The sequence below is a fragment of the Bos javanicus genome, chromosome 17, assembly GCF_032452875.1.
Source record: "Bos javanicus breed banteng chromosome 17, ARS-OSU_banteng_1.0, whole genome shotgun sequence".
NCBI lineage: Eukaryota > Metazoa > Chordata > Mammalia > Artiodactyla > Bovidae > Bos > Bos javanicus.
The window spans coordinates 4,580,452-4,602,567 of record NC_083884.1 but is presented as its reverse complement, the minus strand read 5'-3'; the positions used below and the strand labels follow the sequence as shown (position 1 = coordinate 4,602,567).

Here is a 22,116-nt window from a genome sequence, read left to right as displayed (position 1 = left end):
CACGGGAGCACCCAGTGGGTGGGTAATGCGGAACTGGAGCCGCTGTTGCGAGGCAGGCCCAGGGCCCGGGACTCGGGAGCGTCCCCGTGGAGGTTAGCATTGAAGGTGATGTCAGCTCTCTGACGTGGACACCGAGGCCAGCGGCCTGAGTCTGCTTGACGGGGCGAGTGGGACAGACAGACAGCAGGTGAGCTGGCTGGGCCACAGAGACAGGATGCACGGTCAAGAGCAGAAGTCGAGTCCATGGACCTGGGGGAGAAGGGACTGGAGGCAGCTGGGAACAGGATGCTGTGCTGCCCTGCGGCGAAGGGGAGGCTGACTCCAAGGGCTGCCGACCCCGCTGCCCCCTGGCCATGTGTCCTGGGAGGGGAGTGGGAAGCCGATACCGGCAGGGTCCTCAGGGCAGGGCCGCCAGGCTGGAGGTATGACCCTGTCTGCGCATGGGGGGGTGCCGTGCCCCCCCCACGCCCCCAGCCACAGAGCTTCCCTGGCTCCTGTCCAGACTCGCCCTCTGCATCGGTGCCTGCTTGCACGGAGCCCGGACTCTCGTTGGACTCTGGTCCAGGGCTCGTGTAGGCTCCTCCTCCCATCCTTGCTCTGTGCTGGCAGTAGGCTCCACGGGGGGCCACACTGGGGCCAAGAGTCTGGGGGCTCGGGCTGTGCTCGGGGGTCCGAGGCTCCTCACAGTCCCTGAGTCGCTTTCCGGGGCAGCCGGGTTGGGGTGGGCTGTGGGCAGTCCTCTCTGCTGGCTCTGGGGCCTGCTCTCCGTTTCGTAGCCTCTTCTTTACAAACCCTTGAGTGTACTTTCCATTTCATTGTTCATTTGGAGAAAATCATTCTCAATAAACACATTCCCAAGTGCAGTGCTCAGCGTTTGTTTTTCCTGTGCATTCTTGGGGCCTAACTTTGCAGCTTAGAAGACTGTTTAAATCTGTCTGTAGCACATGGGGAGCATTCCTCCAGATTTATTGGCGAAGAAGGTTGAAGCCCAGATTTGGGAGCCACAAACCAAATTTTAGTCCCAGCCCTGGCTGTTTATTTTCTTATAAGCAGATCTCCACCCGCCCCCCGCTTAGAAAAGAAATTCATGACTATTATAGAAGCGTAAAGAAGGGAGGAAAAGATGTGTCCAGAATGGATCACTTTTTGCATTTTTCTGTATTCTCTTGCCTCTCTGTGCAAGTATTGAAAAACTCGGGATAATTATATTATTGTGTATACAGAGCTTTGTTGTAATGTCATAATTTTGAATTTTCTCCTGTTAGAAATTAATGAGGAACTTTGTTTTCAATGGTTATATAACATTCCATCACTTAATTGTGCTGTAATCCAAACCATTTCAGAGTTGTTTGCAGCTTTTTATTTTCATGAATAACAGGATGGTGAACTAAGTCTGGCCCGTATACCTGGTATATCCTTGCTATAGGTTTCTAGAAATAGAATTAAAGAGTATCAGCTGTCAGGGTCCCTCGCGTGTACCTCCAGCTTGCTCTCAGAAAGGCGGTGCCTGTCTCCCTTCGTGCAGGGTGCATGACAAAGGTCGTGTTAGTCCGGTCTCAGCAGCACTGTTCTTTGGCAAAGTCTTGGTCAGTGGGATAGGTAAACAGTTGCGTTTCTTCCTTTCAGTTTGCATCTCTTACTAGAGAAAAGTAAGGATTTTCCTTCATTCTTTTTGTAAAATTCTGAAAAACACAAGATACCATTATCTAAGATCCTACCACTGATGTTTTTTAAAATTTGTATTTTTTCTAAGTTAAGATGTGAATGTCCAAGCCAGTTTTGCTCTCCCTGCTGAGAGCACTGCCCCACCCCTGGCCTGTCCCTGTCTTTGCAGGCATAAACACGCAGTGTAAACACACTTGTGTTTTTAAAGCCAAAATGGAAAGATGAGATACAAGTTGGTCTATAATTTGTCTTTTCTAAAGACATGCTTTATTATTAAACATTTTGGAGGAACTCTTCGTGTTTTTGGCCTTCTCTGTTTTGTGAACTTGCGTTTCATGTCCTTTGTCCACTTGTCTGTTGAATGTGTTTTTCCGCCCCTTGTTTTCTTTGAGGACATAGGTGAAGGTGTTAACTCTTTGTCAAATAGTAAAACAATTTTTTCCCGTAGTTTGCCCTTCCCTCCTTTTATTTGACTTATGTACAGTAGCTTTAAGAATGCCTTTGTGCAGTCTGTGATTTCTTTTTTATTTCTTCCCTTGCTTTTATTATTAAAGCTCAGGAAATTTTATTTCCCCACCCTGTGGTCAGTTAAGTTGTCCCTCATTCAGGAAGATCAGGTAATTCAACAATGATGATGATAATAGCTCAGTCTTATGGATGCTACTTACTTTGTGTCATGTACTTGAAGCCTCACAACAGCCTTTTGGAAGACTTGGCCATCTGAGGCAGAGGGAGGTGAAGCTACTTGCCCAAGATGACTGAGCCTGTCACACAGAGTGGGCTTCAGGTCAGGCGGTTCAGCCTCAGAGACTTAATTTCAGATCTGCATGGACTCTTCAGACCCTGGTTAGCCCTGCCTCCTCACCACCAAAAACCAGAGACCCGCTGTCCCTGTCTTCCTCCCGCTTCCCGACAGTCTGTAGCTTCGGTTCCCCTCAGCTCCACCTGCGGCCTCAACTGCTGGCCTGTCCTCCCCTAGCTAACCCTGGCCACCTGCTTCTGCACCACCTGATGCTTCTCTTTGACACACACAGACACACAGACAGACACACACGCACCCTCTCCCCTGCCGCTCCTGTGTTTGCTGCGGACGCCTTGACCAGCATGTCCCCCACTCTCCTGAGGCTCACTCTCCTGAAGCCCACAGGCAGCCCTCCCTCTGGGGTAGCCCTCCGGCGCTCCCCTCTTGTGAGCCACGACGCTGCTCCCCAGGTTGCATGGAGAAGGCGGCCACAGAGCAGAGCGGCTCTGGCCCAGCTCGCCCTTCTGGCTCCATTAGAAGCTGTCCCTTCACTTGTGGGTGACCCTGGGACAGAAAGGCTCAGATCCCCGCTGTGTTGTGTATTTCCAATTTGTGGTGGGGTAGGGGGAGAGTGAGGTGGGGAGGAGCCTGCTTTTCCCCTACCTGACCACAAGTTGCAAAGAGAGCAATATTCAAATAAAAGTGTTTTGTATGTGATGTTTAAAATCGCACCTTCTCTGACCACACATCTTTAGTGTGTCTATTTAGTTTCAAACTTTTCGGCACTAAGTCCTATAGGATAGGACTTTGTGTGTTTGGCTGCCATGTTTTAAAAGTACTCTCAGAATCAGGAAAAAGTTAATACTTATTTGGGGGGGGAAGTAAAGGTTAAAGATAGCAAAAATACAATAATCCCACCACATACGCAGTTTAAAAATATCATTTTATTTCTAGTGTTCGTTTATGGTAGTGATATCTATCATATTTCTTTGATAGATACATGAGGCTTTCACTGCCCCAGACATGTAACATGCAGGCATCTGAAACCTTTTATTTTTCTTCTGCTTTAAAGGGGCAGCATGGTAGAAGAAAGAAAAAAAGTTTTAGAGGACATTAAAGAGATGAGCTACTTATTTAAAGGGCAAGTGGACCCCTCCTCCCCTTGGGTCTGTTAGAAAAATATGACCATGCCTCACATTTAAAGGACTTCTCAGGTGGCTCAGTAGTAAGGAATCCGCCTGCCAGTGCCGGAGCCTCAGGAAACACGGGTTTGATCCCTGGGTCGAGAAGATCCCCTGGCGGAGGAAATGACAGCTCACTCCAGTATTTTTGTCTGGAGAATCCCATGGACAGAGGAGCCTGGTGGGCTGCAGTCCACAGGGTCACACAGAGTCGGACACGACTGAACATGCATGCCCTTCAACATTTGAAAGAGAAAAAAACCCAAATTTTAAAAATTGATATATAATATATGTATGTCTCATGCTAAATTTAAGTTTTTTAGAACCACATTTAAAAACATCAAGCATATTCTTGGTTTTGTTTACTTGAAAAGCTTAAACTAGTTTGGAGTATTCTCTGGAGTTTTGGCTGTTCTCCTAAAGTTCATTTATAAACAAATAAAAACATAAATACACAAATTACTCCTCTAAGTTGAGTTTTTACATGACTTTTCTTCAGTAGTAATTCATGTGAATTGCACATACCAAATAAACAGGTGAAGGTCGGAGGATTTATTGCTGTTGAGGTTAACAGCAAGCTGACCATAAATTGCTAACAGATGTCTTTCCTTTTTAGCCCCTGAGAAATTTTATAGGCAACAGTTTGTGTTTTTTTTGTTTTTTTTTTTCCTTCTTTTTGCAGAGGTTGAAGGAGGTAGAAAAAGAAAGGAAATGAAAACAGACTAGAGATTTAGAAATATATGTCCTCGGTGTTCACTAGTTCTGGAATGTTCTGAATTCAGATGGGGTTAATCTTCAAAAGTTAAAATCACACAGAGGTTTTTCTGTGTATTAGAAAGGTGAAGCCTTTACTAACATTTTCTTTTTTTCCTCTTTAGCAAGAAGATCCTTATAGGAAGAAGGCACTTCAGGAGAAGAAAGAAGGAAATGTACAAAATTTAAATTGGAATAAAAATCGAATGTGCAGAAAAAACAAAAAAAGGGGTGCTGCCCAGGTCTTGAGGTGTGTAATTTTTACAATCCCTTTAAATTTTCAACTATTATTTACTTTGTAATTTTACATTTAGCTGTTATATTTCAATCTTATTTTTGTTGAGTTGGATATAATAATGTGAGAGTGTAGATATTTGTGTTTTGAGAGGAAAATATGTTGTTATTAATATTCTTAAAATTAACATATCTTCTGGTTACTTTTGTTGTTGTTGAAAGCCCCTTAAAGTGAACAAATTTTTAAAATTTTACTTGGTAAAATGCAAAAAGCCATGGAAGGTTTTAGGGGAAAACCTTGCCATTCCACCTCGCCAGGGCCTCTGTTCTTCTGCCTGTGAAGTGACGGGAGCAGGTGGTAGAGAAAGCCCTGGGCTTATCTTCCCGGCCTGACCCTGAGCTGTCTGGGGTGCCTGGGGTCCTGATAATGAAAGAGAATGGCCCCAGGCACTGGATCTTCTGCTCCGTCTTGCAGAAGAAAGGTTCTTCCATTGCAGGAAGTGAGGTACCGAGGCTACGAGGTTGGGCTGCACCCAGAGCCAGAGGTGACCCCAGGCAGTTAGACACTTTTGTTGGTAAACCTTGGTTATCTGCCAGTGAAGGTTCCACCAGGATTTGTGAGAATCCCATTTGCCTGAGTTTCCACAAGTGGCTCTCTCAACCTAATTTTGCATCAATTCCACAGCTCGAGGGTTTTCCCCACTAGATCAATAGTGTGTCCATCCTGACTCCGTGTGCGGAGCGCCTCCCGCCCTCCACAGGTCCCCGGGGTGCCTGCTGAGCGGCCCCACGCTGACGGGCTCCCTGACCCCTGTCCGGGTGGGTCTCAGAGCCTGCTCTCCCAACGTGGAGCCCTCCCGTGGACCCCGCCCTCCGCAGGTCTCCGGGGCGCCTGCTGAGCGGCCCTGCGCTGACGGGCTCCCCGACCCCTATCTGGGTGGGCCTCAGCCTGCTCTCCCGCGCTGCCCCTCCCGCGGACCCCACCCTCCACAGGTCCCCAGGGCGCATGCTGAGCTGCCCTTCACTGACAGGCTCCCCGACCCCTGTCCGGGTGGGCCTCAGAGCCTGCTCTCCCGTGCTGGCCCTCCGCCCTCTGGCTTGTCTTCTGTTGGGCACTGGCTTCTGAGGTTCCTCTTTCTTGTGAGCTCAGCTAGGTGGTTACATGTGTGTCTGTCCCATTGTTCTCTGGCAGCTCCACATTTGTGTGGAGAAGAGTCCATGTTGCTGTGGTAGTTGCTCTCATGGTTGGAAGGGAAGTCTGGCAGAACAGCCCCTTTGGCGGCCAGGACCCCCGGGTGGGGCACCTAGATGTTGCTCACAGCATCTGTCCTTTGTTTGGACCCTTGGGATGCAGCCCTGTGACATGCCCACCCCCTGCCCCTCCACTGCCCCTGTGTGTCCTACTTTACAGGGAGGAGGGCCGAATGACCCCAGGGGGCCTTTTCTTTAAAGCTACTTATTTATTTGGCTGTGCTGTGTCTTAGCTCCAGCACACAGATCTTTAGTTGAAGTATGTGGGACCTAGCTCCCTGACTAGGGGCCGAACCTGGACCCCCTGCCTCGGGAGCTTGGAGTCTTAGCTCCTGGAGCACTAGGGTAGTCCGCTCCCCACCCCCTGGGGGCCTTTAGGCTCTGGTTCTGTGCCCTGCAATCAGCAGCATGCAAATAGGAAAAAAAAGACAGATACCCACTGTTAGATTATTGATGGGTAATTATTAATCTATTAAATTGTTAAATACTATTTTCATGGGTAATTATTCTTACGTTACATTATTTGAAAGCTGCGATGTGGTCTCCTATAGAAAGGAAAGTCATCCCTTATATTCTCATAAAAGGTTGATGGACTTATGTGGTTCCTTTAAAGTGGTGTATTTGCTTGATACGGACACACAGAAAGATAAAAGGTGAGGGCGGAATTTCATCAATTGAATGTTAAGATATATTTTTGAAAGCAGATTTCTGACATGTGAAAGAAACAAATTTAAGTTATTACAGAATAACTGTGAAGTATCTTATAGGTGACCAGATGAGCACGTGATGCTTATGTAGCTGACGGTTCTTGGCCGTTCTGCTCCTGTGGCTCCTGCTTCTGTCTCTACTCTTTGCCCTGAGTGCTCAGAAACCAGGGAGACCACCGACTCCATCTCACGCTCAGATCCTGCAGTCGTACCTGACGTGAGGTGCAGAAGTCGGACTGTGTGAAATAAGCACCTAGGCCTTCCTGTAGTGTTCTCAGCACAGTTCTGTGTCTCCATTTATAAGACCTGTATTTCAGGTCTTCCTTCAAGTTCATGGTCTACTTAGAGAGATGTAAGTGTTGGACGGTGAATTCCTTGGGGAAAAAATGTTCTTCTTTATAGATACTGCACCTTTCCTAACAATATGTGACTCGTGGTGGTCACTGCATAAACGTTTGCTAAATGAATGAATGAGAAAAGAAAACAGTTAACACCGAGACCTTCCCCCAGACACCAGGAAGCAGGATCATCCACCCAGAGTCATTTTACACCAAGTCCGAGGAAGAAACGCCGAGAGTTGTGGGTTTTAGACCTGCACCTGCCACTTAGCAGTTGGCCTTAGACGACTCATTTAACCTGTGCAGTTTCACTCCGCTCACTGTAAAATGCAAAGCGAGTAAATGAACTCTACCTTAGTTCTGGTTCTAAAATGGCAAAGTCTTGTCTTTCCTGATCTCTGTGCCCTACTCATCATCACCCCCAGAGAGAAGAGGGCTTGAGTTGTCACAGATTCATACTCGCACCTCTGCTCAGTCTCAAGGAGAGCAGGTATGTGTGTGTGCAGGATACCGTGCAGACGGGATTTTCCGTGGCTCTTCCAGGCCTTCCGACCAGAGCGAGTTAAAGCTGGTGTGCAGTGAGTTTGAAAGGTCTGAGCTGAGCAGTGACATCAACGTAAGGAACTGGCGTATCCAGGAAAACCCTGGGGAAGCATGCAAAGCAGGTGCCAGCTCTGGAGGCAGCTTACCTGCCACGCAGGGAGAGGCAGGTATGGAACCGCATTGAGCTACAAAGCACACTTCTGCTGGGCTTGTCTCCGTGGGGAAGTACCGGGGTGAGAGGTTATCACTTCCCAGGCAGAGTGTCGTCACGCCTGAATGGAGAGCTGTTGGATGGGACAGGAGGCTGAGGCTCTCCCGAGCCCTCACGTTGCGCCTCTGACCTCCACACCCCTGAAATCTGGCCATTTTCGATGGTGTCATGTAGACGGCCGGAGGAAGAGTGGGTGCTTGCTCGAGACAGGACCCCCTTGGATAGAGGGGAGCCGGGGAGAGCCAGGGGGGAACAGTGGCTGTTCTCCCGCCCCTGCCCCAGGGGGCAGGCACCTCCTGCAGAGCCGGCTGCCGTCTGCAGAGGAGTGGGTAGTGCCCCCAGGAGTGGGCAGTGGAGGTGCCGGGGACCATCTAGGGAGGGCAGAGAGCGGGAGAGGAACAGCCGTGGATGTGGCAGCACCGGGGTGGGGTGTAGAGCGGGCAGTCACGATCCTCCTACCAGCACCCACATTCCCAGCCATGTGCCCACCGGGCTGCACCCAGAACACAGACCTGATGGGCTTCGCCTTCCTGCCCTGCACACGTGGGTCTGCCCAGACCTGGGTCTTTGTGGTCTTCCTGGAGGTTCTTCCCACCCTCACGTAAATAATATTCTGAAATGCGAGATGAACATTTAAAAAAATATTTTTATTAGAGTATAGTCAATTTGCAATGTTGTGTCAAGTTTCAGATGTACAGCAACATGATTCAGTTTTATTTAGACATTTGAACAGAAGAAATGACCTCCATGTCTCCAGTCCAAGGAGAGTAGTCTTGATTTTTTGGAGAGAAATCCTTGCTGTTCCCAGAACTATTGTTAGGCTGACGTCACCCCGGCTGCTGGCGGCCTCACCCCGATGGCGTGCATCGCCCGCGGAGTGTGGGGGCGTGTGGTCAGCAGCGGCTGGCTCAGGCCAGTCCTCAGGCTCAGGGAGCGTCTTCCTCCCGCCGGAGGGGCAGAGGGAGCGCGGCCTGAAGCCGAGCCCTGCCTTCCTCCCCACCCGGGCACTCTCCTCTTCTGGAAGTGGCCCAGCTCCTCTCTCGCTTCCCGCAGAGGGTTACTTTCAGAAACCGGGGAAGAAGGGCGCAGAGAAGTCCTGCTCAGACTCCGGCTCAGACTGTGGCAGCTCCTCAGGCAGCGTGCGTGCCAGCCGGGGCAGTTGGGGCAGCTGGAGCAGCGCCAGCAGCTCGGACGGGGACAGGAAGCCGGCCGCGGGCCCTCCGCGCTGCCTGCTGCCCGGTAAGTCTGCGGCTGCGCCAGGGGCCTCCCCCGCCCGCGCAGGGCCCGCCCAGGCACAGAAGGCTGTGCGTCTAGTGTTTGCTTTGCTCTGCTTTTGTTTTAATGTTTGTTATCTATTTCCCCTGTTTTGGCTGTGCTGGGTCTTCCTCGCTGCACAAGCTTTCTGTAGTTGGGCCGGTGGGGGGTGCTCCCTAACTGCGGTGCGCGGGCTCCTCTTCCTGGCGTCTTCTCTCGCTGCAGAGCACAGGCTCTAGGGTGCCGGGGCTTCAGTAGATGCGGCTGCTGGGCTCCAGACCACAGGCTCAGAAGTTGTGGCGGGCTTAATTGCCTTGTGGTAGGTGGGATCTTCCCAGAGACGGGATGGAACCTGTGTCTCCTGCATTGGCAGGCGGATTCTTGACCCCTGAGCCACCAGGGAAGCCCTGTGCTTTCTTCCTCCCTCCCTCCCTCACTCTATTATCATTATTTTAAGTTTGTATCTTGAAAACAGCTCAGAGAACTTCCATGTTTATTTTTTCACTTGTACATGTTTTTATTGTGGTAAAATACATGTAACCCCAAATTTACCATTTTAACAATTTGTAAGTGTGCGGTTCAGGGGCATTAGATACATTCGCATTATTGTACAGTCATTGCCACCATCCGTTTTCAGACCTTTTCCCCTTCCCAAGCAGAAACTCAGTACCTATAAATCCACAGCTCTCCCTTCCCCGTGCCCTGCAACCCTGTGAACTTCTCTGCTTTCTGTCTGTGAATTTGAATACTCTAGTATCTGGTAAGTCAAGTCATACCATACCTGGCCTTCTGTAACTGGCTTATTTCATCTAGTGTGATGTCTTCAGGGTTCATCCCCATTGTGATGGACCAGGGTTTCCTTCGTTTTAAGGCTGAGTTACTATTCATTGTGTTTTCATAGCACAGTTTATCTGGCTGTTCATCTCTTGATGGACACCTGGATTTTTCTATCGTTTGAGTACTCTACTAATGTTGCTATGAACAGTGGTCCTCCCTTATTTTTGAAAAATTTACAGATATAGGAAATGTCAACGAAGCACCTATATTTTTATCACCTAGAATGAATAACTCTTAATTTTGTCATATTTACCCTCATTTTTTTAATGTAATGTGTCATAGTCTGTTCTGCTTCCCCCTCCTTGAGAGACTCACTGTCCGCTGTGTTTTATTTTACATTCATACATCCATCAACAAAGTAGAGAATCGTCTTTAACGTACGTAAAGGAGACCGTGCTTCAGGGAGCATGCTGCGTTGTTAGCTTCTCGCTTGGCGTGGTTTGCTCTAGCTCTGTGTCTGTGTGAAGATTTAATCCACTTCTTTCCACTGTTACAGTCAGCATGGCACAGGCTGAGCTCTTACCAGGACAAGCAGGGAGACAGGGGTTCATCCTGGGGGCACTCACTGTGTGTGTGCGTGGTCACGAGTGGGGGCTGGCTCCCTGGCCCTGAAGTTTCTGGCCCGGAGAGGTCACATGGCTTGTTGGACACCCAGAAACCCATGGCTTCCCCAGAGCCCAGCCCCTTTCCCAGCCTCCTGCTCCTCACAGAGACCTCTGCGCTCTCTCCTGCCGACAGTGATACCTAAACAGAAGCTCTTGTCTTGGGGACCAGGACCCTGATCCCATAAAAACAGAGACAGCCACCCACTTGTGATTTCCGTCTTTCTTCTCAGCCTTTTTCTCGTTTTTGGCTTCTCCTGCAGGCACCTTTTTAGGCACTGCTTGCCTAGTGACCCCCCCATAAAATTTCAGTCCACCTGCATACAGCAGACATCTCTCTGTGACTGTCCCGTGCCTTACACATAAGTCGTCAGCTGTTCTCCAGTCCCCTCCTGAGCAGGCACGACGCCCCCCGCGTGGGGAGCGCGTGCAGCCTGGGTGCAGGGCGGATTGCAGTATTTGTTTGTGGTGGGCTTGGTGTTCTTGGCCATTGAAGGCAGTTTGGCTGTTGATGTTAGTGGGGTGTTTTTAAATTGGTGCTTAACATGAACAAGAACAGAAGAGCAGCTCTTGCCTGTGGGATGCGGCCCACAGTAAGAAAGAGAGAACGGTGATTGATGCCTTCCTGTGACGCAGGGCATTAGGTGCAGTTTTCTTGTGTTTGGAGATTGCATAATAAATATCAGGAAAATGTCCCCAATATAATAATTATGTAGAAGACCAAAAGCAGAAAGTGTTTTTAAAGTATGATCCCAATTTTATATATATTTATACATTAAAGGTTTTTTAATTAAAAAATTACTGGATGTGTGAATAGTGAAAAACAAGTCACTCAAGGAGGTCAATAATGTTAGCAATCTGCATCTTAAATGCAGAACAGATACAGTTGAATTATGCTTATAAAAAGTTCTGATCATCTTTTTGTTTTTATGCAGGAGACAGTGTTTCACAAAATGACTTTTCTTCTGAAGCTCCCATCTCCTTGAATCTTTCTCGTAACATCTGCAATCCCACGTAAGTGTTTGGTTTTCCAGCTTTTATAAATATGTTTCAAGTACCGCTTTTTTGTTTTTTTTTTTTATTTTGTGTGTTTCTTCTTTGTTTTCAGTTCTGCAGGCTAAAAATAGGAAAACCTTTTAATGATATGAGAGTAGAATTGGTTTTATTAATAATTTAAAACATACATTCCTTCCAAGATAACACATTCGTGCAGGAGCATCTCTGGTATCCCTGGTCCTTTCAGTGATACGGCTGTGTTAGAAAAATTCTATGTCCTGAAAGTAGAAAGAACAGTAGTTATAATAAGAATGGGAGCCAGGTACTCTGCTGGGACTTGAAATAAAACAGCATTGATGGTTCTTAGAAATGTGAAAGGACCTAGTAGACCATCACATGTTTACAGCTTCACTGTGTGATGATTTCCACAGCCTCAGACAACATAAACAAGCCCATTTACTGAGCGGGGTGAGGGGGGTAGGGTATGTAAGGTGGATTGAGTTTCAGAGTGAGGGGGCAGATAGGTTTTAGGTGCCACGGGACAGGGGGATGTCACAAAAATGAAATTGGATGAGGAAAGCTCTGCGCGAGCTCTTTCTGTTCGGGGTAGAGAATGAACACGGGGTGGAAGGTTGCTGCCCGCTGCAGGGAGGCCGAGTGGGAACTGCAGAGCGTCTGAGCTACTTTAGTTCAAGTTGTGCAGGTGCTGTTTATTAAAACAAGACTTGGCTGGGTCTTAGGAATCTAATATTCTTCAGCCCTTTTTGGGTGTATGCCTTCACGTCTGTAGTATCTATCTGTTTTGGTGTGGGGAAGGGTTTATGTCAAGCCCCAGTCAGACTTGTTTGCAGACACTCAGCGGCTCCTCTTCTCCTTGCTCTCCCTCAGCGATGTGAGCGGCCTCCCCGCGCCTGCAGATGCTCCCTGCCCCAGCCTCCCTGCCGGGCCTGCTGCTGCTGAAGAGCAAGGTGAGGCCCGTGGCTCCTGCTCCTGCTCAGGTGTCCACGCCACCCTGCTGGCCACGGAGTTTGAGGGCGGACGGAGCCGGCCTGGGAGTGAGGCCGGACGAGGCCCCCACCTTGGGCTCCTGAGCATCCCTGCCCTCCACCCTGGTGTTCCTGGGGCCCCTTCTGCTAGGACCCTGACCTCCTTCCTGGAAGGGAAGGCGCGGGTGGCCTGTGGCCCCGGAGCGGGGGTGGGAGCCCCTCAACGGGGTCTGCCGCTGCCTTTAGTTCCTCTTCTCATCTGAGAGGGCGGAAAAGCAGGGAGCAGACCGAGCGTCCAGTGCCTCCATTAGCCACGTCGACCACACCCATGTCTTTCCCTGCATGAGCCGAGGCCACATGCTGAGCTCCACGGCCCCTCTGAGCAGGGACAGTGGGGACGGGTGGGGACAGTGGCCGGGGCGTGGACCTGGGGCTGGTGGGAAGGAAAGCCGCTCCGCCCAGGGTCTGTCCCGGAGGCCTCCCCGCTCTTCCTCCTCCCCTCTCCTTCCCACCCCTTCTCGTGCCCTCGTCTCACGTCTCCTGTTTTCTCCTTGGGCCTCCGTCCTGCCTCGCCAGGCGCGGGCTACGCCTGCTGGTCGCCCTCAGGGGCACCGAATACCTCTTGCTTTTGCTCGTGTCCCTGGTGTAAGGTAAAGGCTGCTCGGCGCAGTGGAGCGCGTTAACTTTGAACGCAGGAGGAGGCTCCGTGAGGCTGTCCGATTATCACCAGAAATAAGTTATTTGTGAGTCCAATAAAAATAAGTGTTTTCTATGAAAAAAATACTGTTAAATTCAGTAGTTCTCTGAGACAAGATTTAGAAAGGTTTTTTCTTTGAGGTGATAGAGGGGAGAGAGATTTAGCTCATGAGGAGGAAGAAGAAAGCCTGCGTCAAAGCAGGCACGCCTCCCACTTTCTCCTGTGTGTTTCTGTCAGTTGGAGAATCTTTTCTCATCTGCCTGTTGTGCGTATGTGTTTCAAGTGCGTTTTTGCCTCGTCTTTGTTAACAGTCTGCAGTTTACTTTTGTTGTTAAGTTGTTCAGTCGTGTCTGACTCTTTGTGACCCCATGGACTGCAGCACGCCAGGCCTCCCTGTCCATCACCATCTCCTGGAACTTACGCAAACTCATGTCCATTGAGTCGGTGATGCCACCCAACCATCTCATCCTCTGTCATCCCCTTCTCCTGCCTTCAATCTTTCCCAGCATCGGGGTCTTTTCCATTGAGTCAGTTCTTTGCATCAGGTGGCCAAAGTATTGGAGCTTCAGCTTCAGCATCAGTCCTTCCAGTGAATATTTAGGGTTGATTTCCTTTAGGATTGACTGGTTTGATCTCCTTTCTCTCAAGAGTCTCTTACTACTCTCAAGAGTCTTCTCCAGCACCACAGTTTGAAAGCATCAATTCTTCAACTCAGCCTTCTCTGTGGTCCAACTCTCACATTCGTACACGACTACTGGAAAAACCACAGCTTTGACTACACAGACCTTTGTCGGCAAAGTAATGTGTCTGCTTTTTAATATGCTGTCTAGGTTTGTCATAGCTTTTCTTCCAAGGAGCAAGCGTCTTTTAATTTCATGGCTGCAGTCATCATCTTCAGTGACTTCGGAGCCCAAAAAAATAAAACCTGTCACTGTTTCCATTTTTCCCCCATCTGTTTGCCATGAAGTGATGGGACCAGGTGCCATGATCTTAGTTTTTTGAATGTTGAATTAAGTTTGCTTACTTTACTTTTTGGTGACCTGTTAAAATCCCTACTTAGGCCCTTTAGTTTCTGCAGAAACTGCCCTTATTCATAGTCCTTGTCCGCAGGGCCTATCTCAAGCCTCTTCTTCCGCCCCACCCCTCAGCCCCCATGCCAGCCTCTGCCCTCTGCCCCGCTATCACATCCCTGCTGAGCCTTCTCCCCTGTACTGCACGCACCTCCACAGCCACAGGCATGCTTTTGCCCAGGTTTTCCGGCTCCTTTGCCTGTGGCTGAGAGAGTGGAGAACAGCGCACATGACTGGTCGGCCCGCTGTGGACCCCACCCTCCCCACTCCCACACTCAGCGCTCTGCCCCGTCTTCTCTGCCGAGGCCTCCTGTTTGCCTGGGGCAGAGAGGAGCCGGTAGAGGCCTTCAGAAGCTCCACCCGCCCTGTCCTCCACCCTCTGCTGCAGCCCATGTGTCACAGTGCCGCTGCCGGGCTCTCTCCAAGTGGGCAGCCCCCTCTGCACAGCAGAAGCACTGGGAGCCTCCCTGCCGGCCTGGCCTGAGGGCAGCAGCAGCCTCTCTCCCTTGGCCTCCCGGGCCTGGCAGTCTCTGCAGAGCCGCTCAGAGCAGCATCTGCCTGTTGACAAGCCTCCCGTCCGCCTTGAGGCTGCGGGGCTGGCTGTGCAGTGATGCCTGTGTGTCTGGGGCCCCGCTGCCTCTGTGTCTGTGAGCCCCACTCTGTCCTCAGTCTCCACGCCCACCCTGCCCCTTCTGCTCAGGCTATGACCTGGGGGTCCTGGTGCAGTCCCCCTCCACTCCCCCAGCTCTCCTGTTCGTCTGGGTCATGCTCCCCTGGGGGGCTGTCCCCCTTCAGCCCCCTGATGGCCCCACCTCTGCTCTGTCGGCCTGGACCCCGCACCACCAGCTGCCGTCTGCCGTCTGTCCTTGGGGCTTTGTGGGCGTCCCAGACTGAACACTTCCCTCCTCAGCCTGCTCCTCACACAGCCTCCCACTCGCACTTTCTTGTTGCTCAGGCAGAGGTCTGGGGCTCATCCTTGACCTCTCAGCCTCTGCCTTTCACATAGACCCAGAGTCTGAGCACATCTCCTCTCAGCCACCGTTATTTCTCACGTGGGGTATCACCACAATCTCCTGACAAGTCTCTGCTTCTGCTCTCACCTCCCCTCACTGTCTCATCTTTTGTTTTTTCTTTTGAGGTACAATTGATACATGCATTTTATTAGTTTCTGGCATATAAGTAATACAGTGATTCAATGTATGTGTGTGCACGCATGCTAAGTCACTTCAGTCATGTCCATGGGATTCTCCAGGCAAGAATAGTGGAGTGGGTTGCCGTGCCCGCCTCCAGGTTTCAATATACGTACATTTTACAAAACAGTCGCCACAGTGAGCCTAGTCAACATGTGTTGCCACCTCACCGTCTGTTGTTAGTACTGCAGCCAGAGGGTGGTGTTGGGTCTGAATCGGATCGCGTCACTGTGGAGAGCGGTGAGGGGTCTGCAGTGCTCACCTGAGCTCAGGCCTGCCTGCCGTGATTCTCTGGACGCTACCAGAGGACAGGAGGCTTGGGTCAGAGGCACAGGATGCTTAGCACAACGAGCAGCCTGAGAGCCTCATAAGCACACTTCTGCAGGTCCTCAGACTTTGAGGGGTGATGTGGGGGGCACCCAGGGCCCACCTGCACCTGCAGTGCTCTGTGGTCGCGTTACAGGAAGGGAGCCCCACGCTTAGGAAACCTACGTGTTTTGGTTTTTAATAATAGGTAGGAGATGACGTCTTTATCACGTTGGACAAAGCAGACTTGCCCCTTGCTCTACACTTGAGACCTTCCCCACATCTCCTGAGACCTTGTTCAGTGGCTGTCCTTGGAAAGACAGGTCAGAATGTGGGCGGCCAGAGCACCCTCTCGGGGGCGTGGAGACGCCTGAGACCCCCAGAGACGGTCTCACAGCAGCACGCACGCACCTCGTCTCTGTGTGGTCCTGGCCGCTGGTTCGTTTGCTCGTGAGCATGTGACTCTAGAAGCAGTTCTTGGTGAATTTGACTGACAGAACGGGAACCAGATCTCTTCATCAGCTCATCCAGCCTCTGGTTCCAGCGGCTCTCACCAGGACTCGGGACAGGATGCATTGCCCTTCAGGACTGAGCACAGGGTCTGGGCCCAGCAGCTGAGCCAGCCCTAAAGCACCAGGGTGGTCCTAGGAGGCAGGCCTCATCTTTGAGGGACCCCCACTGCTGTGGTAGCTACGTCGTCTCCAGTGGTGTTTCTTTAAATGCTGGAGGGTCACTGGGACCATCTTGAGCTGCACGTCTCCAGGTCTGCAGGCGGGTGATTACCACCAGCTCCCCGAGGGCTCACAGGATGCCTGCAAAGTGAGTGTTGTGTCCACACGCTGGGCCCCCACGGTGGACCCGCCTCCTCTAGGAGCACAGGCAGGCAGTGCCCCCGTGTGGCCGGCTGGCTGGTGAATCTTTCGGTCCCGAGTGCATTTCCAACAGCTGAGTCTAGTCTTTCCTTGTGGAGGCCCGGCCTGTGTGCAGATGGCCAGCTTGTCTCTAATCTCTGCCACCAACCAGTGGCGTGTGTCTGTCCGTCCAGCTCTCCGTGCATCCCACAGATGGCTGGGCAGCAGCTGTGGTGGTGAAGGTGGAGGCCCTTGTAAGTCCTGGCAGGTGCTGGCTGGGAGGAGCAGAGGCCTGGGTTCCCCGGGGCAGCTTTAGGAGACGGTTCAGAACCGCGTGGCGGGTGTCTGTCGGCTGACCCCGCAAGCAGGCCTTCCACAGCACGGGGGAGCCGGGATAGGTACCTCCCAGGAAGGCGTGGGGGCGGCTCTGGAAAGCGGGGCTCGCTCATGTCCACCCCGCCCCCGCGCCCTGAGCCTCCTGGGGCCGAGGCCGCCGCCCCTCCTCTGCCACAGAATTATGTGTCTCTTGTCACGGCGCCATTGCCCCAGCTTCTTCCTGCCTGTTGTGTCTCTGCTCACCTGAACGTCAGCCTGTTCATGGCCGTGTCCTGGAACCCTGACGGGGCTTTGCAGGAAGCAGGCCCTCCATGCTGAGGAGTCACTCCCGTGACCTCGTTATCCGCGGTGCTGGGCGTGGCAGGCCCGTGGGGGACGTGGGGGTGCTGTCTGGGGGCGAGGAGGTGCGTGCCCTGCAGGAAGCGGGGCTGAGAGGGCTGCTGTCTCCCACAGGTCTCTGTGCTCCGGGGGACCTGTGGCCCGCGCAGCCTGTGTGTGTGACCGGCGGCTTCGGCTGCGCCCTGGAGAGCGGCGGGCCGGCCGCGCTGCCCCCGCCCGCCGCCGTGCCCAGCAGGTACGTGCTCCCGCGGCCTGGGGGCCCCGCGCGCGGGGCTGGGAGCCGGTCCTCACGGCAGCCTGGGTGCCCAGCAGGTACCTTCTCCCACCCGGGGCGGGGCTGGGAGCCTGTCCTCGCCGCAGTCTGACCCGGCTTCCTCCGCAGCCTCTCGGCGGGGTGTTGCCATCTGCCTTTCGGACTTGAGTTGCGATGTCTGAAAAATTGTAAGCCAGAAATTGAGGGAAGCCCGGAAGGAAGCCAGTAACCACATCAGTGCTTTCCTTTTTAAATGGAAAAGATGAAAGGAACAACTGAAAAAACAAAAACAGCCCGTCATAATTCCTCCTCGCTAACGGAACAGGAATTTCTGTTTTCCACAGCATTAATCTTGAACACATTTAAAGCTTTTAAAGATCGAATATTTTGCGTATTGAAAAATAGTTACACAATGGCCGCGTCTTAGACTTACCATTGGATTTATCATTTGATGATGAACACTTGAGAAAATGTTAATATCTGTGTTTTATCAGAATCCATTTGAGGTTTTTTAGGGGCTCCAGCTTATTACAAAGTTGTTACTTTCTTGTTCTGTAATGAAGATCCAGATTGCAATCGGGATCAAAGCATCTACCGAGAATCCCATTCTGTATGGCGCGGTTCACGGGAGCTGAGTGCCGGCCTGGCCAGCGGAGGTGGTCGTTAGCGCGGGTGTGAGAGAGTCCCAGAGTGGGTGCCCGAACCCCCAGCGGCATCCGGCTCTCCTGCTGCAGACAGAGCCACAGCCGTGGATCCTGCCTCTGGTTTCACTTCACAAACCTGGCTGGGTTTTTTTTTTTTTTTTTTTCAGAATATGATAGCTATTAGTTAGAAGGGAGAGCAGTTTTCTTTCAAATATTAGTCCTGCTTACATGGCTGTACACCTAACCAGGGGTGAGAAGTTTTTGCAGTCTGAGTGGAAGTACTTCTCTGGCAAACTGAAAGCCAGGTTTTGATCCATTCCCCTATCCATGCAGAATTTATTTGTTTTGCTTCATTTGAAAAGAGCTCCCCTGCTCCCCTTTCACCCAAATACTCACTGGACTCAAGAGCTCAAACTCTACCTCTGACTTTCTTTGGAATTATAATCAATGTGTACAGCATGGTGATTTGATATTTTTATAGTTACAAAATGATCATCATCACATAAAGACTTACCTCTGTCTCTCTCACCAGAGTGCTACAGCATTACTGACTGTGTTCGCTATGCTATACATTAATTACGTCCCCTTGATAGACCTAGAGTCTGTCATACAGGGTGAAGTAGGTCAGAGAAAAACATATATTAATGCATATATATAGAATCTAGAAAAATAGTACAGATAAATCTATTTGCGGGGCAGGACTAGAGACACAGATGTAGAGAGCAGACCTGTGGACTCAGCAAGGGAAGGAGGGGGGGACGAGGTAAGAGCGTAGCCCTGACGTATATACACTACCATGAAAAAATAGGTAGAAAGACCCTGTTGCGTAGCCGTGGTAGCTCAGCTCGGTGCTCTGTGGTGACCTAGTGGGTGGGCTGGGGCGTCGGGGGAGGCCCCCGAGGGAGGGGGTACGTGTATGTGCACGGAGGTTCACGTCATCGCACAGCAGAAACTCACATGACGTAAAGCAGCTGTAATCCAGTAAGAGAAGGGAGGGGGGGTGTCCGGTCCCAGCCGTCCCTCCTGCCGCACTGTATTGGTGGTGGTGAGCCTGGAGTTGGTCTTTGATCCTGTGACGATAAAGTACTTCTTTTATTTTCCCAAACTGAAGAACTCGCAGTGATGAGGATGCTGGACAGTAAGATCCTTTTCCTCTTTCTTTCCTTGGTCTGTCGACATCCTGTTTCTGAAACTAGACCCCTTGTTTTCTATAGCAGTTTCATTGATTGGAACGCCACGTGTGAAGGCCAGTTTCCCAGTGTGTACTGCCCCCTGGAACTGAACGACTACAATGCCTTTCCAGAAGGTAAAGCTGCTTGGACAGTCCCAGTGACATCCTTTTATTCTCAGAAAGTCAAAGCCGAAAGGGTGTGTGTACTTAGGGTGCTGCTGCTGCTGCTGCTAAGTCACTTCAGTCGTGTCTGACTCTGTGTGACCCCATAGACGGCAGCCCACCACGCTCCCCTGTCCCTGGGATTCTCCAGGCAAGAACACTGGAGTGGGTTGCCATTTCCTTCTCCAGTGCATGAAAGTGAAAAGTGAAAGTGAAGTCGCTCAGTCGTGTCCGAGCCTCAGCGACCCCATGGATTGCAGCCTACCAGGCTCCTCCATCCCATGGGATTTTCCAGGCAGGAGTACTGGAGTGGGGTGCCGTTGCCTTCTCCAACTTAGGGCGCTAGCTGCAGAGAAAGTGCCTTTGAGAGTCGCTGAGCCTTCATGTGGGTGCACGCTTGCCTTTGTAATTTTATATGGCCTCAAAAAGCCTGCTAGACCCAGGGGTCTGGGGACATGTACAAATAACCCTGCTCTGTTTAGTCCTTCAGATTCGGTGGAACAGGGCCTTTTGGACCTACGTGAACCTGAATGGGCACTATCTGCTGGGGGGCTGGGTCTTTCCCTGTTAGTTACTCTTTTCAGGCAGACAAGTCCCAAGAGAGGTAGAATGATTCACGTGCTTGTTCCTCAGCATGTTCTGACTCTTACACCCCTGGATAGCGCTGCAGAAGGAAGGGAAAGCGCACGGAGGGGAAACTGATGAATCGCAGATGCTTGTGCTCAAGTGTGTTGATGTGCAGATGCTTGTGCGTATCTGGGTTCTGATACATGCAGTGCTGCATGGCAACCACAAGGGGGTGCTGTGGTCGCTGTCTTCCTGTGCGTGAGGCTGTGTTTATGCCTTCTTACTGCCGTCTGAGAAATGCCTGGTCTCCTCCTGCCTTTATCAGTGCATGTGGTGTATGTGCAGATGGCCAACGTTGGCATGACAGGCAATAAAAGAAAAGTTTAAGGACTAGAAAGAACCATGACACTCTAAGTGTACAGTAGTATTTACTACTATAAAGCATAGCAGTATTACAGCGTACTCTGTATATTACAGAGTCCCGCCAGATTATCACACACAGAAAATGAAGCCCAGAGGAAGAACTTCCTCACTGAGGGCTTACCAGGTGCTGTGTTTCATGGAGTAATTATTTTATGTCTGTCTTTAACTTGTCAACACAGTAAGTCCTTGAAAGCTTATTGCCTGAGGGTGAGAATTCCATTCTCTCCTGAACTGTGTTCTGCTCTGCTGATGTCTCCGCTCTTTGCAGAAGGCATGAACTACCCCAGCGGCTTCCCCTGTCCTGCTGAGGTTCAGACGGACTTCATTGACCACAGCTCCCCGTCTGCCTGGGGCAGCCCCCCCAGCGTGCCGACCGCCTGGGGACACGCCAGTCTCATCAGCTCTCCGGTCAGTGCCGCCTGCCCTGCTGTGCCCTGGGTTCTTCCGCCGCCCCCGTCATCCTGGGTTAGGGTTGGGTTCAGATGCGCCAGAGCCTGGTTTGCTCCCCTGGGTCGCTAGCTCCTCTCTGCAGGGGCCTCCCAAGTGGGCGGATGGACGGGGGCCTGCAGACGTTGGCAGCCAGGATGCCCTAAACCACATCAAGGAGAGAGGGTTGTCAGTGACGCTGCACCTGGGCCAGGAAGCCCTACGGGAGGCAGGTGGGCTCCTGTGGCCCTGCTGACCTTCCGCCTGTGGGAGGAGAGGAGATGAACCTTCCAGGAAGGTCAGGCAGGGTCACCCGTGGGACTGGAGGGCTTCCCCCCGGTCATACCTGCTCCACCGCGTTTTTACAGATAGAGGGCATTCGACCTGAAATGAGCTTATCTAGTTGGATGGGAATTTCATGACCTTCTGTTTGAGTAAAGGAGTTAGAGACACCAAGGTGGTTGAGGATAGTGTGGTGGCATCCAGGCGGCCGGGGTCCATTCCACTGCGGCAGCCCCGAGGATGCAGTCAGCCTTGACATTGCTTTCTAAGGCTTCTTTATTTCTTTACATATTTCCTTTTTCCCCCCTCCTCGTGCATGCCTCAGCCCTACCTCACAAGCACCCGAAGCTTGTCTCCAATGTCTGGACTTTTTGGTTCCATCTGGGCCCCGCAAAGCGACGTGTATGAGAATTGCTGCGCCATCAACCCCACCACGGAACACTCGGCTCACATGGAGAACCAGGCAGTCATGTGCAAGGAGTATTACCCCGGGTTTAACCCGTTCCGTGCCTACATGGACCTGGACATATGGACTAGCACAGCGAACAGGAATGCAAACTTCCCACTGTCGAGAGACTCGAGCTACTGTGGGAACGTATGAAAAGGATTCGAGTCTAAACAATGTGAATAAAGAGGCTTGTGTTTGGGTGACTAGCATAAACTGGTGTTGAGATAGATTGACGTTGGTGGATATTTTGGCACTTTTATATGAAAATAAATTTTTTTATGAAATCTGGGTGCTCTGTTTTTTTAACCCTTCACAAATCGGTGATAGAAACAAAGCCTCATGACTCCAGAAATGCGTCGACATGCCAGATGTTCACATCGGAACCAGGACGGCATCTAAGAAGGTAAGAGTGGGGAAAGAAGGGGCTGTGGTGGGTCCACCTCCATGAGCATCGGCTCCCCGGGAGCTTGCAAAAAGCCACCTCGATCGGGTAGCATTCCCAGGTATGCTGTCATAATTGGCCCACGGCTCAGGTGGGGAGGATTTTGTTGAAACAAGCCTCCGGTTTTGGGAACCTCATTGCCAGTCACTTGCCTGGACACACCGGTCCTGGTGGGCACGGCTGCGGGGTGGAGCAGAGCCCGGCGCTGT

General features: G+C 51.3%; 1 protein-coding gene across 6 annotated transcripts in view; it reads left to right on the top strand.

The window, feature by feature from the left end:
* Nucleotides 1-21,749, top strand: part of TMEM131L (transmembrane 131 like) — a 173,976-nt gene extending 152,227 nt beyond the window's left edge. For 2 of the 6 annotated variants that reach the window (XM_061383936.1, XM_061383941.1), the window contains 9 exons: nucleotides 4,467-4,591; nucleotides 7,415-7,581; nucleotides 8,679-8,864; nucleotides 11,254-11,332; nucleotides 12,203-12,282; nucleotides 17,204-17,324; nucleotides 19,201-19,292; nucleotides 20,578-20,717; nucleotides 21,343-21,749. In XM_061383936.1, coding sequence (XP_061239920.1) covers nucleotides 4,467-4,591; nucleotides 7,415-7,581; nucleotides 8,679-8,864; nucleotides 11,254-11,332; nucleotides 12,203-12,282; nucleotides 17,204-17,324; nucleotides 19,201-19,292; nucleotides 20,578-20,717; nucleotides 21,343-21,618 — 1,266 coding nt within the window. In that variant the 3' untranslated portion in view covers nucleotides 21,619-21,749. The other 4 variants (XM_061383937.1, XM_061383938.1, XM_061383939.1 and 1 more) reach the window with 4 other exon arrangements.
* The last annotated feature ends 367 nt before the right edge of the window (nucleotides 21,750-22,116 follow it).